Below are 14,424 nucleotides of genomic sequence, written 5' to 3'. Positions count from 1 at the left end.
GCCTCTCAGCAGTCTCCCTTCTGCAATATTGGCGTCTCAATTCTGCAGGCTTCCCGTACAGTACTCGGACATCTCAATTTGATGCTGGGGGTGGGGGGCGTGCAGTGGGGTTCTGATGCATGCCCATGTTGCATGATAGTCATGGAGAAGAGCAGGTGCTTTCCCAGTGAGTGACAGCCAGGAAAGTGGCACACTGGGGCAGAGCAGCCCTGCAGAGCTGCCACTTTTGAATGACAGCTCTGTTTCAGAGCTGTCAGCAACAAGCAGTCATGTTCACTTCTGGGGGTGGGGAGTGGGGGGTGACAGTTGCACAGCTCATTTTGTTAGGGTAAGAAAAAAATGAAGTCTTTTCAAAACGACAACTCCCACTGCAGTTAAAAACACATGCATGTGTGCGAGCATACACCCACATACATGTGCACGCGCTCTGACAGGTCCCGTAGCAATCAGTCTTCAGGGGGATTTATCAGGGGACAGCACGACGTCCTGATAACTACAGTGGCATGCAGTTAAGTCTCAATGGTTTCCTGCAGAACGAAGCTGGAAAAGATGCTCAGTCCTTGAATGACGTTGCTCAGAGGAATATTCGACGTCAATCCTGGAGAGACGAGGCTTCTGTAACTCCAAGAGCCCCCTTTCCTGATTTCCATTTTGTTATAAATATGACTTGGGCTAGCTGTTTATTAAAGTTTTCCTTTGTGATCACATTCTTGTCAAATTTTTCTCAAAAGCAATTCGAGATATTATGACTGCTTATGAACTATAAACTCTTTATGTAATTTGACAGTAAGAATGAACAAGAGTGATTCCCTATTACTTATTCAGCTTGCTTATTTCAAGTTGTCTCAAGTTTATCTCCACTGCCACTTTGAAATTTTCCAATTGGTCCTCCAGATTCTGTTTTCCAAATCTAAGCTCAGACGCTGGATATGGCAAGCTTTTCTATACCACCAGAGGGAGCAGTTGTCTAAGATGAAATTTCAAATTTAAAAAGCTCTCTTCCAGAACTTCATTCAGTGGCAGGGAGTTTTAGGAAATCTTCTTAGAGGATTGAGAAGGAAAATATTCTCCATAGGTTTGTTTTATATAACTCATGACTGGTTTTGTGGCATTCATGTCTATGTTTCTGAAATGCACACCAGGCCCAGCTGCTCTACACTGCCCTCCATCAAGGTGGGAGACCAGCACCAGACGTTGTATTGGGGCCCTAAGGAGTGGGGAGAAATGTATACTTCTAGTTAATCAGGAGTATTTCACCTCTGTCAAATTTTAGGGTGCTTATAGAAATTGTGACGTGGTCTCCCTGGGGACAGGTTGTGAGAAGGATGCCTGTTGTATTGACTGCGAATTGCTCTGAGTTCTTTGAAGAAAGGTAAGTATATAAATCCTAGATTATCATTATGAGGAAATACACGAGTCCTTATGATCATCTACTTGACTTTCCATGGAATGCTCTGAACAAACCTCAGGACTTGTTGAGACCATCCGGATTTGGTAATTGAGCACCTTACACTACCATATGAGGTCTATCTTGTAATGTTTACATCTCTAAGTGTTCTTAGCCTGTTAACTGTTCTGACACCTGGGGGTGGAGGATGGAAGGAGGGTGAGGATGGGTGGTAGCTTTGTGAGCACAAGGAGGGGGCTCCACCCTGTTCTTAGTATAAGTGGGATGTTCTCTGGCTCAGGAAGCCACCTGATCATTCTCCTATACTTTGTCCCCAGGGAGACCACGTCTCAATTTCTATAAACACCCTAAAATTTGATTTGATTGAGGTGAGATTAACAGCCAAACCTATTAGTTTTTTTAGTCTTTTCTACTAAATTGTCTCCGAAAAAAATAAGACTAGATTTAGACCCAGGAAAAGGTTAAGGTAAAGTGAGTACAAAAACTAGATGTGCCTCCTCCAAAGCAATCAGAACATGTAAAAAGAATTAATATTCAATTTTATTACATCTATGCTACAAACACTTCAGACTACATGACTTAGGAAATACTCAGGTGGTTTTATTTTTTTAGGCCCTAAGGAATTCTTATAGATTATACAAAGCAAACACTTCTTCACCAATCAGTAAACAAAATCCTGCAGGATGATGCAAGTGCAATTCCTTATCTCCTCTATAGTTGGAAGTTTTAAGTAAGAATATTAATGTGGGACTTTGGTAAACTATAGATTGCACTTAAAGGCACCAGCAAAGCAGAAGTGTTTCTTCCTCGTGTTAACATTTGGATGTATAACTTTTCACAGCTTTTCTGTGCATATCTATGCATGTGTCAATATTTGCATATGTATTAATGTATTCATACATTATAATATTTACATGTGTATTAATGCATTCTTACATTATAATATAATATTAACATGTGTATTAATATATTCGTGCATTATAATATAATATAATAATATAGTCTGTTTTATTTATTTTTAAAATTTTATTGATTAATTGATTCATGAGAGACACAGAGAGAGAGAGAGAGAGAGAGGCAGAGACATAGGCAGAGGGAGAAGCAGGCTCCCCGTGGGGAAGCCCAATGTGGGACTTGATCCCAGGACTCCAAGATCACACCCGGAGCAAAAGGCAGACGCTCAACTGCTGAGCCACCCAAGCATCCCAATGTAGTCTGTTCTATATATACGTATCAGTTAGTTAGTTTTGAAAATCACAACCTTGACATCTCACATAGAGCATAGAGCTCCACTTCTTTTGTGGGCTTCAGATTCAGCTGAACTGAGGTCCAGCTGAATGCTATCTTCACCATTTACTAGCTGTGTGCCTGGGCTGAGTTAACCACCCATATCTGCCTCCTCCTCTGTAAACTGAGCTAGATGAGAAGACAAGGTATGGAGTGCCTGCCAGTTGATACTCAAAAGACTATTATTCCTCTGGCCTCTCCTCTTTGACAGGTTAGCCTCTTCTTGCTCACTCCTTTCATTTCTGTTCCCACCAGTACTTTGCCCAAGTCATAAACCAGCTTCTGGCTTTCCCTGAAACAAAGAGAACTGAGGGAAAACCCTCCAAGAATTTTCCCTAAAGGTCCTTCTATTCCATGGTGCTTCATGGAAGCCTCTGACTTGGAGAGATTGCTTTGTGTCTTTCAAACTGTCTAAACAGCAAAACAGGGTCGAGTCTTCAAAATTAAAACAAACGTCTATGTGTTCTTCTAGAATAGGAAAATTTTTGCAGTGGGAGATAGGTTCTTTTATTTCTGTTATAAATAAAAGTTGAGAACAATTATATTGCTCCTATTTATAACTATTATGGGTTTTCTGGAATGTGCCATTGAGCAGAAAAGGGTTGGACTGGCTGGTGTTGTGGAGAGATGCCCAAGATAGACTACTTGTAGTTCCTTTATTCTTAACCCAAACTTCTAGAAAGTTATAACTTTATCTACATATATTAAGATTAATTATTCATTGCTTCGAAACTCACAAGTCTTTGAAGTCTAGACTCTTCATATCGGTCTAGTTCTTCTCTTAATTCCTTAATAATCTCTTCTCTCTCCTTCAGTTTTTTTAACAAAATACTCATTTTGATCGTAGCTGATTCTTGCACAAAAGTCTCTTCTTCCACCTCAAAGAATTGCTAGAGGGAGGAGCAGCATTAAAAATCAGACACTAAGTGAGGACCATCAGAAACTAGCTCATGTTTTATTTAAGCTATTGCCTTATAAGTTATTTTATTTTTGTAACTTGCACACAATTCTCAGTAAATAACTATGTTTATATTGAATGATATGCTAAAGTGCCGTAGACTATAGCACATTATTATCCTATAAAACACAAAGCATAATGTGGTATTTTAACTGCTTCAGCCACGCAAGTAATCATAGTAAACCTTAATTGTAAATTCACATCATGGTTGTGAATGCCCTACTTCAATCTTCCCGGAAAGGAAGATAGCGAAAATTTGAATATGTAAAAAGAGAAGTAAGCTTCAATGGTGCAACTCATTCCCCCAGTGGTTTGGTATAGAGATAGGAGAAAAGTATTACTTTGTTCCTTTTTTCCACAGAAAAGCTTTGCAGGCCATTAATCCAGAAAGACTATGTTTCATTTGAAAAATTAGGAATCTAAGACCAAAGCAGATGAATATGCATTAAAATAAGATTTTTTTTCTATGCAAAGCTGTGGATAATGAACCATTAGGCATAAGATAGCAATCCTAAGAGTCTATCTGCAGAACCATTCTAAAATCATATAATTCTAACATATCATTCATTTCTCTGCATGAAAAAATGGCTATGTTCTTGCTTAAAAAAATCGAATACGCTGTTTTTTGATAACACTAATCAAATAGAAATCAAATGAAAAAATATATTCTCAAATTGGTTGGAAATGAATTTGTATATTAGTTGATGCCATATATCATATATGGTGGTGCCCCTATTTTAATTCATTTGACATTTAATTAATTTGGCTCAGTTGGTTAAGTGTCTGACTCCTGATTTCAACTCAGGTCGTGATCTCAGAGTGGTGAGATTGAGCCCTGCCTGCATTGGGCTCTACACTGGGAGTGGAGACTGCCTAGATTCTCTTTCCTTCTCCCTCTGTCCTTTCCTTACTTGCTCTTTCTCTCAAAAAAAAAAAAAAATTAATTCATTTGACCTTATATTATGAGCACGTCCCATGTCATTAACATTTTACATAAATGTAATTACTGATGGTTACATCACATTCTGATCTAGAGAAATGCCATTATTTATATAATCATTATAACATATATATTTTCAGGTTTTCATTATACTGTATCTTTATACAAACACCACTGACCACATTTCTGATCTTTTTTTCTTGGCCTAGATCCCTAGAAGTAGAATTCCTGGCCAGAGCATACAAATATTTTAATGGTCTTGATTTCATTTTATAAATTTCTTTTCTTTTTTTTTTTTTTTTAATTTTTTTTTTTTTTTTATTATTCATGATAGTCACACACACAGAGAGAGAGAGGCAGAGACATAGGCAGAGGGAGAAGCAGGCTCCATGCACCGGGAGCCTGACGTGGGATTCGATCCCGGGTTTCCAGGATCGCGCCCTGGGCCAGAGGCAGGCGCTAAACCGCTGCGCCACCCAGGGATCCCTATAAATTTCTTTTCAAAAAGATTGTGCAGTTTACATTCTAACTTGAGGATAAGGATGTCTGTCTTACTACATTCCCTGAATCACTGTATATTTTCTGAGTCTTACTATGACTATATATGAACACAGTATTTTATTTTTATTTTAGTCAGCATGTTTTACCTCTTTTTTTTTTTTTTTTTAAGTAGACTCTACCTCTGACAGGGAGCTGGAACTCACAACCCTGAGATCAAGAGTCACATGCTTTACTCACCCAGCCAGCCAGGTGCCTCTGAATCAGCATGTTTTAATCCCCAAAGTGAATTTTTTATATGATATTAGATATTATGCTTTGCATTTTGAAAATATCCAATTCTAATTATATGCCCTTTTACTGAGAACTCAAAATAATTTTAGAACTTCCATTGATCTATTTAGTAATCAGTTTTATTGATTAGTTTTACTATTTCCATTTGCTAGTACAAAAGCACTGTTTCTAGACATCTTGTTTTAAGCATTTAGGTGCTTCTCCATTTATAGGCAGGACTCTGAAGATCCGTGTCACAGAACCAAACAGGGAAGAAATGCTTACAAAACGAATGCTGTTACTTACTCACTTCCAGCGTGTAAAACTCTCATTCTCAACCCTGCTGTATAAAACCATACTGTCCATTTTGAATTCTTTGAGAATTATAGAATTATTTGTGTTGATGTGTTTGCTGCTAATATATGTGAGCACATGCCCATATAGGAACTACAGCAAAACCTAATCACATCTGCTAAGACACTTAGTATTGTATTTAGAATTAGGTTTTCAAACTAAAATTGCTCCATAATATATGATGAACACCGGCTGGTGAGAATGCTATACCTGGGTAGAATTGAGAGTCAAGCTAGGAACAGAATACTGACAGGGTCTATGCAACACTAACGTAAAATCAGCATCTGAGAATGCAGTAAAGTGTGCATTAAAGTGCAGTAAAGTAGAGCAATCCATATGGCAATACCAGCTTGTTATGCTTATTTATTTAAAAATTTGATTTATTTATTTTAGAAGGATAGGGCACCAGCAGGGAGAGAGAATAAGGGAGAGGGAGAGAGAATTCCAAGGAGACTCCATGCATGCTGAGCACGGAGCCCAATGCAGGGCTGGATCCCACGACCCTGAGATCATGACCTGAGCCAAAACCAAGAGTCAGATGCTTCACCAACTAAGGCACCACCCTCAGCTTTTTAAATTGAGTGGTTTTAAAGAACAAGGTTGATTGCACAGAACAGGATACCCTGCATTGGCATACCAGCTGTGTCACTTAGTGCCCTGTGCCTCACTTTTATTATCTGTAAAATGGGATTAATAATAATACCTAAACTGCTGTGAGAATCAAATAAGATAATGCACAGAAACCATTTTGAACAGCGTCTACAACACATCAGCTCCCTATAAGTATTACACTCTAACATTTTATTTTTGTTCTGTTTTGTCATTCAAACCCAGATGCCACTTGCTCTGGGAAGCCTTAGCACCCCACCTGCCCACCTGCCCTCCACTGCTATTCTTTCTATATCTTTTCAACACTCCTCTTGGGTCATTTCATTTGTTTGTTTATCTGCTCACTAATTTTTGTGTTCTGAAGACGATGGATTTATTTTACTTTTTTAAGAATTTATTTTTTTAAGAGAGAGAGAGGGAGGGAGGGCGGGGGAGGAGCAGAAGGAGAGAGCAAGAGAATCTCAAGTAGACTCCTCACTGAGCACAGAGCCTGACTCCAGACTCAATCTCATGACTCTGAGATCATGACTTGAGCCGAGACCAAGAGTTGGACACTTAACCAACTGAGCCACCTGGACACCCCTATTGAACTTTTTAAAAACTCCAAAATAAAGATACTTCTGATCAGCTGGCCAGGTCGTCTCCTCTGTAACATGACACAAACCACCCTGGATGCTCATTTAAAATCCCTCCAGGAACTGGGCTGAGATGCTGTACAACTCAGCAGGGCTCCAGCGAGCCTGCCTTTAGGATGGGCTCTGTCCCTCTGTACTTCAGGGCAGGGAGGGTCATGGAAGAACCAAACATTTTGGTTCTTTGGAAGAACAAAACATTTTTTATTTCTGACATTTCATAAAATAATTTTAAGGCCCAAACACATTGGATTCATTTCTCTTCATCTCCAGGAATGCTTCTGATGTTTGACCAATGTTTATTGAATGAGCTGGACTCATGAGGAGATAAGCAAGAAGCACTTTTATTTTTCTTCACCGCCTCTCAGATCTGGTCTACCATCTCATGTTTCTTACCTCTTAGAAAAACTCTCAGGAAGGTGCCACAGCATTTTTGGTTTTGTTTTTTAACTCTTAAATAACAACAACAAAACTGGATAAAGGAAAGAAAGATAGGAAGAAAGCGGAAGCCATAAATTTATAAATAAAACACCCCAAATCTCACTCTAGCCTGCTTTTACCCCATCAAGTTTCCCTGTCCTCCCCATCTGTGGCCTCCCTTGGACTTGGCATCCTGTGGATAGAGGAGACGGGCTGAAACTGGATTTCTTTTCTCATACCCAGAAATTTGCTCAACATCCTCCAGTCCAGATGTTGCTGCAAAAGTATTTTTTTTAGGTGGGATTAACATTAAAATCTGTGGACTGAGTAAAGCAGATTACCCTCCATAACGTGGATGGGCCTCATCCAATCGTTGAAGGTCTTTGGAGAAAGACTGTTTTTGGACTTGAGCTGTAACATCAACTCTTCCCTGGATCTCTGGCCTGCTGGCCTACCTTGCTTTCCAGCCCTGACAATTGTGTGAGCCAATTCCTTATAATCAATCTCTCTCTTTTTTTTTTCTCTTGCTCTCTATACACACTGGTTCTATTTCTCTGGAGAATCCTGACTAATATAATATCTACATCTGAAGACCATAAATTCACACCAACACCTCCAATTCCAACCTAATACCATGGCATTTATTACAGCCATCTCCTTTCCATAGCATAACCCCTTCTCTCGCAGTGGGAAAGCTGGCTCCAGATGCTTGATGCACTGATGTGTTTGCTTCATGTCACCCACATCCCTTCATGTCACCCATCTCCTGGCCACATTGTGCCACCAAGAGCTTGCCTCTGATGCAGGCAATGGGATGGAAAAGGCAGAAGCATGCCTTTGGTCTTTTAATTCACAATGGCCAGAAAATTTTATTTTTTTGGACTTTAATTCCTTTGGTCTTGCAAGAAGAGTGAATATTTGTATTTTAATTTTTCCTTTAGCATTTGAGAAGTAGTTGATATTCAAATCTTTGGCATAACTCTTGGATTTTTATTATTAGAATAATTTTATGATGTCATTTGGTCTCATGGGCAAAACTTCTTGACCAAGAGTATTGAACAACACAGCTGGATATAATCTAGGGTGAGAAACAGACTAGAAAATGAATTCTCAGGGCAGCCCGGGTGGCTCAGCGGTTTAGCGCCGTCGTCAGCTCCGGGCGTGATCCTGGAGACCCAGGATCGAGTCCCACATCGGGCTCCCTGCATGGAGCCTGCTTCTCCCTCTGCCTGTGTCTCTGCCTCTCTCTCTGTCTCTCATGAATAAATAAATAAAATCTTTAAAAAAAAAAAAAAAGAAAATGAATTCTCAGTATCAGATACAAGGTGACCTTGCCCTTAAATGGAAATAATGCACTCTTCCAACCAGATGCCAAATCTCCCAGGGTACCAGCAATCTCATGATCCTCAGAGAACAGTGCTTGATATTTGGGGGCTACATCATGAAGGTGGGAACAAGGCTTTCTTCTCTCCCCAAGGTTCAGATACACAGCTGATTGATCATAGGCTAAATGATTAAGTTCAATGTGTTAAAAAGAGAAGAAAGGAAAAGAAAAATCCAGGAAATGTTGTCTCCTCCCATATGAAGTGATACCCTCCATTCTGACCCTGGAAGAAGAAACTTGGTCACATTATTTGGCCATCCCCCTCCTACTATCTTTCTCACTGGGGCAAGCCCTGCAGGAGCATATGCTCTGTCCTGGCAGGAAGAGACCCACCCAGCCCCGTCCTGCCTCTGATGGGAGTAAAGTCTGCCAAGTTTTGAGAGTTAGCACTGGGGAGCCTGCTTTCTTAGTAAAGCAGATGATCTCCATCTGCTGGCTCTCTGACTTTATTTTTCAATTTGTCCAGAACCTGGGTGGGGAAGAGCAGTATTATTTATCAAGCATCATAAATGCTGCAATAATATTTATCTTTCAAGGTGGCAAATCTAAGCATGTCACAAAAACTGCTTAGGATTCCATAATGATTCTTTGATGTCTTCAACACAAAGTATTAATTCCTTAGGCTCACTTCCCTGCATTGTCTCTCAGCACTCTCTCCAGTCCTCTTGTCCTCCAGCCTTACCAAACTACCTGCAGCTCCCTGACTGCCCTACACTTTAATGCTTCTGTTCCATGAAATGCGCCATGTCCTTGAGCCCTCTCATCTCCCCTAAGCTTGCCAAATATTCACCATCCTTCAAGGCTTAGCTTAGGAATCACCTCATCCTGAAAATCTTAACTACTTCCCCAATCCCCACAGAAGAGTTGGACACCTATTGGGTGCAAATCCTTTTTTTTTAAGATTTTATTTATTTATTCATGAGAGATATGCAGAGAGAGAGGCAGAGACATAGGAAGAGGGAGAAGCAGGAGCCCGATGTGGGACATGATCCCAGGATCCTGAGATCACGACCTGAGGGAAAGGCGGACGCTCAACCACTGAGCCATCAAGGTGCCCCATGTGCAAATCTTGATTATGGATTGTAATTGCTGAATTCTTTCTTTTCTTTTTCCTTTCCTTTTCTTTTATATCCCTCATGGCCACTAGATTATGAACAATATAAGTACAAGGACTGCTTTTGTCTCTGCTACAAAAATCAGATGATGCATGGATGACTCAACAATTGAGTGAAAGGACAGACAGTTCAAGCCTTCAACATCATGCACTGCCATGTTCTAGGACATCCTTACTAAGAACTCATGTCCATTCTGGGTACCATGGCATAGGTCAAGTTCTTGGCATCTTTTTTGGGTATATTCTGGCCTAGAAACCAGAATGTTCAGCAAACTTTTATTGACTATCTGATGTGTCAGACTCTCTGCTAGGACCAGAGTACAAAGACAAATATAGCTTAGTCCCTGGCCCACAGGAACAAAGATTCTACAGTACAAACCAATCCACAAGTGGGTAATTGTGATGCAATTCAGTGTGTCAATGATCCAGGAGAGAAAGAGCATTCTAGCAAGAAGGGACATTATAAGAACATTCCAGGGAGGTGACTAATAACTTGAGGTGTGGAGAGGAAGGCAGGTGAATGCAAGTAGCTCAGTATTGCTGGAGGGTAACACTTTCACCAAGAAGTGGGAGATAAGACTGGAGAAAATAAGGGCCTTCTGGGCCATGGTAAGGGCTTAGACATCATCCTACAGTTACAAAGAACATGCTGAAAGGTTTCAAAAGGGGGAAAGATGTGAAGGGGTTTATGTTTTGAAAGACCACTCATTTGACCAGGCAGAGAAAGACTTTCAGAGCCCAGATGGATAAGAGGTAACAGCCACAGGCCAGGCAAGCAATGCTGACTGCCTGACCTAGTTCTGTGGCAAGACACCAGGGATGGATTTAGAATGTAAAAAACTGGCAGGAGTTGATTGACTGAAAACTAGAGTGAATTTTTTATTTATGCTTTGTCACCAACCTACAGTTTTACTACAGACTTAGTGGCTTAAAACACACGTCTTATCTCACAGTTTCTGTGGGTCAGGAGTTGAGGCATGGCTTAGGTGGGCCCTCTGCTTGGAGGCTCCAGGCTGCAATCCAAGTGTTGTCTGGGACTGGTTTTGGTGGAGGCTCAACTGGGAAAGGATCTGCTTTCATGTTCACTCAAGCTGCTGGAAGGATTCGGGTCCTTGCATCTGATTCTTGCTGAGTGTAGGCCAGAGACTGCCTGCTGTTCTTTACTTCCAAATGTTGGGGCTCCCCCACATGGCCTCTTGCTTTCTCCAAGCCACCAAAGGAGAGACTCTGCATGACAGGAGCTACACTCTTAGGAAATATAATCATCTGGGCACCTTTGCTATAATCTACGAGTTAGAAGACCCACATCCCGCCCACTCTCAGGGAGATAAGGAGGGTGATCACACACAGCGTGAACACCCGGAGGCTAGATTGTGGTGTCCAGCCCAAGGAGTGACTGCTGGCTTCCCAGCCCGGAGACTAGCTAGGCTGTGCTGCCAACACATGAGACCAGGAGACCTGGGGGAGGAGGGGAGCAGTGTGGAGATAAGAGGGAAGATAGGTCTTGCGGTTGGTGTCATGGTGAGTCTGCAGTGACTTATTTTGTAATCTGCATGTTCATTTTTTTTCCTATTTCATCTAGGCAGTTTTCTTTCCCACCCTCTCCTCAACATAGAGCCTCATTCAGGCCATTGAGTGCTCCGGGGAGGGTGTTCCTCACAATCCAAGGAGTATATCCTGCCCTTGGCAGTGGCCCGTCTTGGTTTCCTAAATCAGAGTCCAGAAAACTTATTCCCCTCCAAATACCAAAATGTTGGTATTTTACCACATAATACTATTACTAGGACTTAAAAATCTGAAATAAAAATCACTTAATGCCAAAAAAAAAAAATCACTTAACACCGGGATAGTATTTGCTGCATTAAAATTTGGGATCTAAAATTAGTGCCCTCATTAGATATGGTTCTTCAATATTTCCTCTCACCTTCAGGAATGTACAAAAATGACAGTCAACAATGCAAGGCTTCTACTGGGAGACTAAATACTTTCCTAGTTCAAAGACTTTTAAGAACAATGTTAGTATATTATTATTTTAACAAATGCATTATTAACAGCCTTGTAATGAATTTGGGTAATTCTGCATCAAATCTTCATCTACATTTGACAATGTAAAGAAGAAGACAAACCCAAAATACTTTTCTTGGAACAAACACTACTACTTGCTATCCATGAAGGGGTTGCGGTCCTGCAAAATAGACAACGAGCTATTTGCAATGATCTCCTCAAAGTCATCAAAGAGCAATGTAATTATGTGATAGGGAAACACTGGAAGTTAACTCACAGCAATTTTTCATTCTTCCAGTTGATGACAATCAGAAAGGGATTTCTGAGAAGGTAAAAGACTTGGCACAGAAATTGTCTCCAGCTTTTTTTTTTCTTTGTCTCCAGCTTTAATGACAAAACAACTGACACCTTTTTTTAAATATCATGTGTTTTTTGTTTTTTTCCTAAGACTTTGATTACATTTTCTTCTATCTTATGTAGTGAATTTACTTTTTGAGCTACACTTACTTTACCTGCTAGTAGTTTATATTAGAACTATGAGCTTAATGTTCATGTTCTATGTGTTTTTGTTTTTATTTGTTGTTTCATTTATGCTCATAACATTTGTACTTGAAATGTAGAATACATTTATTTCACTACTTTAAAAATGTCTATGAGTGGGAGTAGAAGAAGATGGTCAAAACGCACAAACTTTCAGTTTGTCTGCAACATGATGAATCTAGTTAACACTACCGTATGGTATGTTTGAAAGTTGCTAAGAGAATAGATTTTAAAAGTTTTCATCACAAGGAAAAAAAATTTCTAACTCTATGAGGAGATGTAAGTTAAACTTATCATGAAACTTATCATGATAATCATTTTGCAATATATGTAAGTCAGGTTACTCTGCTGCACACCTTAAACTCATGGAGAGCTGTATGTCATTTATATCTCAATAAAACTGAAAAAAGATCTGTGAATTCTAATACTTTAAAATAAATATTAAAATAAATTAATTAAATAGCATCATTTATATTTTATGGAACACAAATATAAAAAAAATATGGAGCCGGAGGTCTGCTTCAGGTAGCCTCCTCTTGCCTTTCCTAGCCTGTCACTAGAACAAGGAGTGCTGACTCTCCTTTGTGTTGGAGTTTGAGTTTTCTCAGAGTCACTGGGGCAATACCCCTGGGGGTTCTGATTACGTATTTATCCCACATGTTACGAGGGTGCTAAGAAACTACAAAGCATTTAAGGTGAGCAGGATACTGAGGAGTCTGGAAACTCTCTTCCTATGAGGACTGGTTAAGGAGTCAGGGGCTTAACCAAAGGGGAGAAAGCATGAATATCAGTGTTTTCTCCAACAATGTGAGAACACGTGGAAGAGGAATTCATCGCCATTCACCTTTCCTTCTGAATGTCAATTACAGCTGAACCAAAAATAAAGTCAATGAAATAAAAACTGAAGATAAAAAAATTTGCATTTTTCTGTAATTCACCTGAATTTAATTCCAGTCTTGTCTTTCTATAGAAATATAATAAATAATTATGCTGCACATGAAGCATTTTGCACAGTGCCTGGGCCATAATAGATTTTTCAATACGTGACAACTGCTTTCATTATCACTAATGATTGGCCTAGAGAAAATGAGGAAGTATCACCAAGCATTTTCACTTATGTTCCTGTAACTAATGCCCATCACCACCTAAGATAAAAGAATAACCACAGTCCCAGGCTACATTAGGTTTCAGTAGAGCAGGTCTATGCAGAACATGGGCATTCTCTACAGCCCCATATACTTTTCTCAACTTAAATATGTTTCCATACCTCTCCTCTCCTCCAATCTACCCCAGATTTTTCTCACAGAAAAAAGAACATCCACTAAGAAGGTAATGACTTCATTCCTTAGCCCTGTGTTGGTAAAGGTGAGGGTGGTGCTTTGATTTGAGGAAATGAAATTCCAATGGTTATATTTCAAGCATTTAGGAGTGTGGTGTGTGTGTGTGACTGTGCCTAATATTTTGAATGGGAAATATTCTCCTCCTTACTATGTAACCCAAAGAATCTCTTCTACATGAAGAGCACTGCAAGAACACACCAGCATTCATTCTGTACATATTCATGGGGTCTGCTTTGCAAAGTTCTGGGCTAGTCACAAATTTCCCCATATATAAGAAAATCCTCAACATCCTGTATAGAGGAGAAGAATAGAGCTTCATAGTTTCTAAAGTTCTCTTTAAAAGACTTGGGAGACCATCATCTAAGAAAGCATCCAAGTTCATGCAGTAAGGCACAGGAAGTGAGCATATTCCAAACTGGAAAGCAAAATTAAATGATCTTCCATGCCAAAGAGTCTGGAGAATCAGCTCCACCAGCCTGTCAGCCTTCATTTGAATTGCACCTTGATGCTTCTCTGCAAAGAAGCATGTCTTAGGCTGATTCAGACTCTTCAGCTTCACAAAAGTCACAGGACTCCTTCTTTGCTGGGAGCTACATTCATCATATGGAGTGTGAGGCTGGTTCTGGGCTTTCTCGATGCATTCATGCCAAAGGACTGTGCGTC

At 40.0% G+C, this 14,424-nt stretch overlaps 1 protein-coding gene across 1 annotated transcript in view; it reads right to left on the bottom strand.

Moving 5' to 3' along the window:
* Window positions 1–14,424, bottom strand: part of C5H10orf67 (chromosome 5 C10orf67 homolog) — a 194,214-nt gene that overhangs the window by 98,047 nt on the left and 81,743 nt on the right. Inside the window, exon 6 of the mRNA XM_072825143.1 lies at window positions 3,433–3,585. Within this exon, the coding sequence (XP_072681244.1) occupies window positions 3,433–3,585 (153 nt within the window). The remainder of the gene's footprint in view (window positions 1–3,432; window positions 3,586–14,424) is intronic.

Source organism: Canis lupus, chromosome 5, assembly GCF_048164855.1.
Source record: "Canis lupus baileyi chromosome 5, mCanLup2.hap1, whole genome shotgun sequence".
NCBI lineage: Eukaryota > Metazoa > Chordata > Mammalia > Carnivora > Canidae > Canis > Canis lupus.
This window is presented reverse-complemented; position numbering and strand designations above follow the sequence as displayed.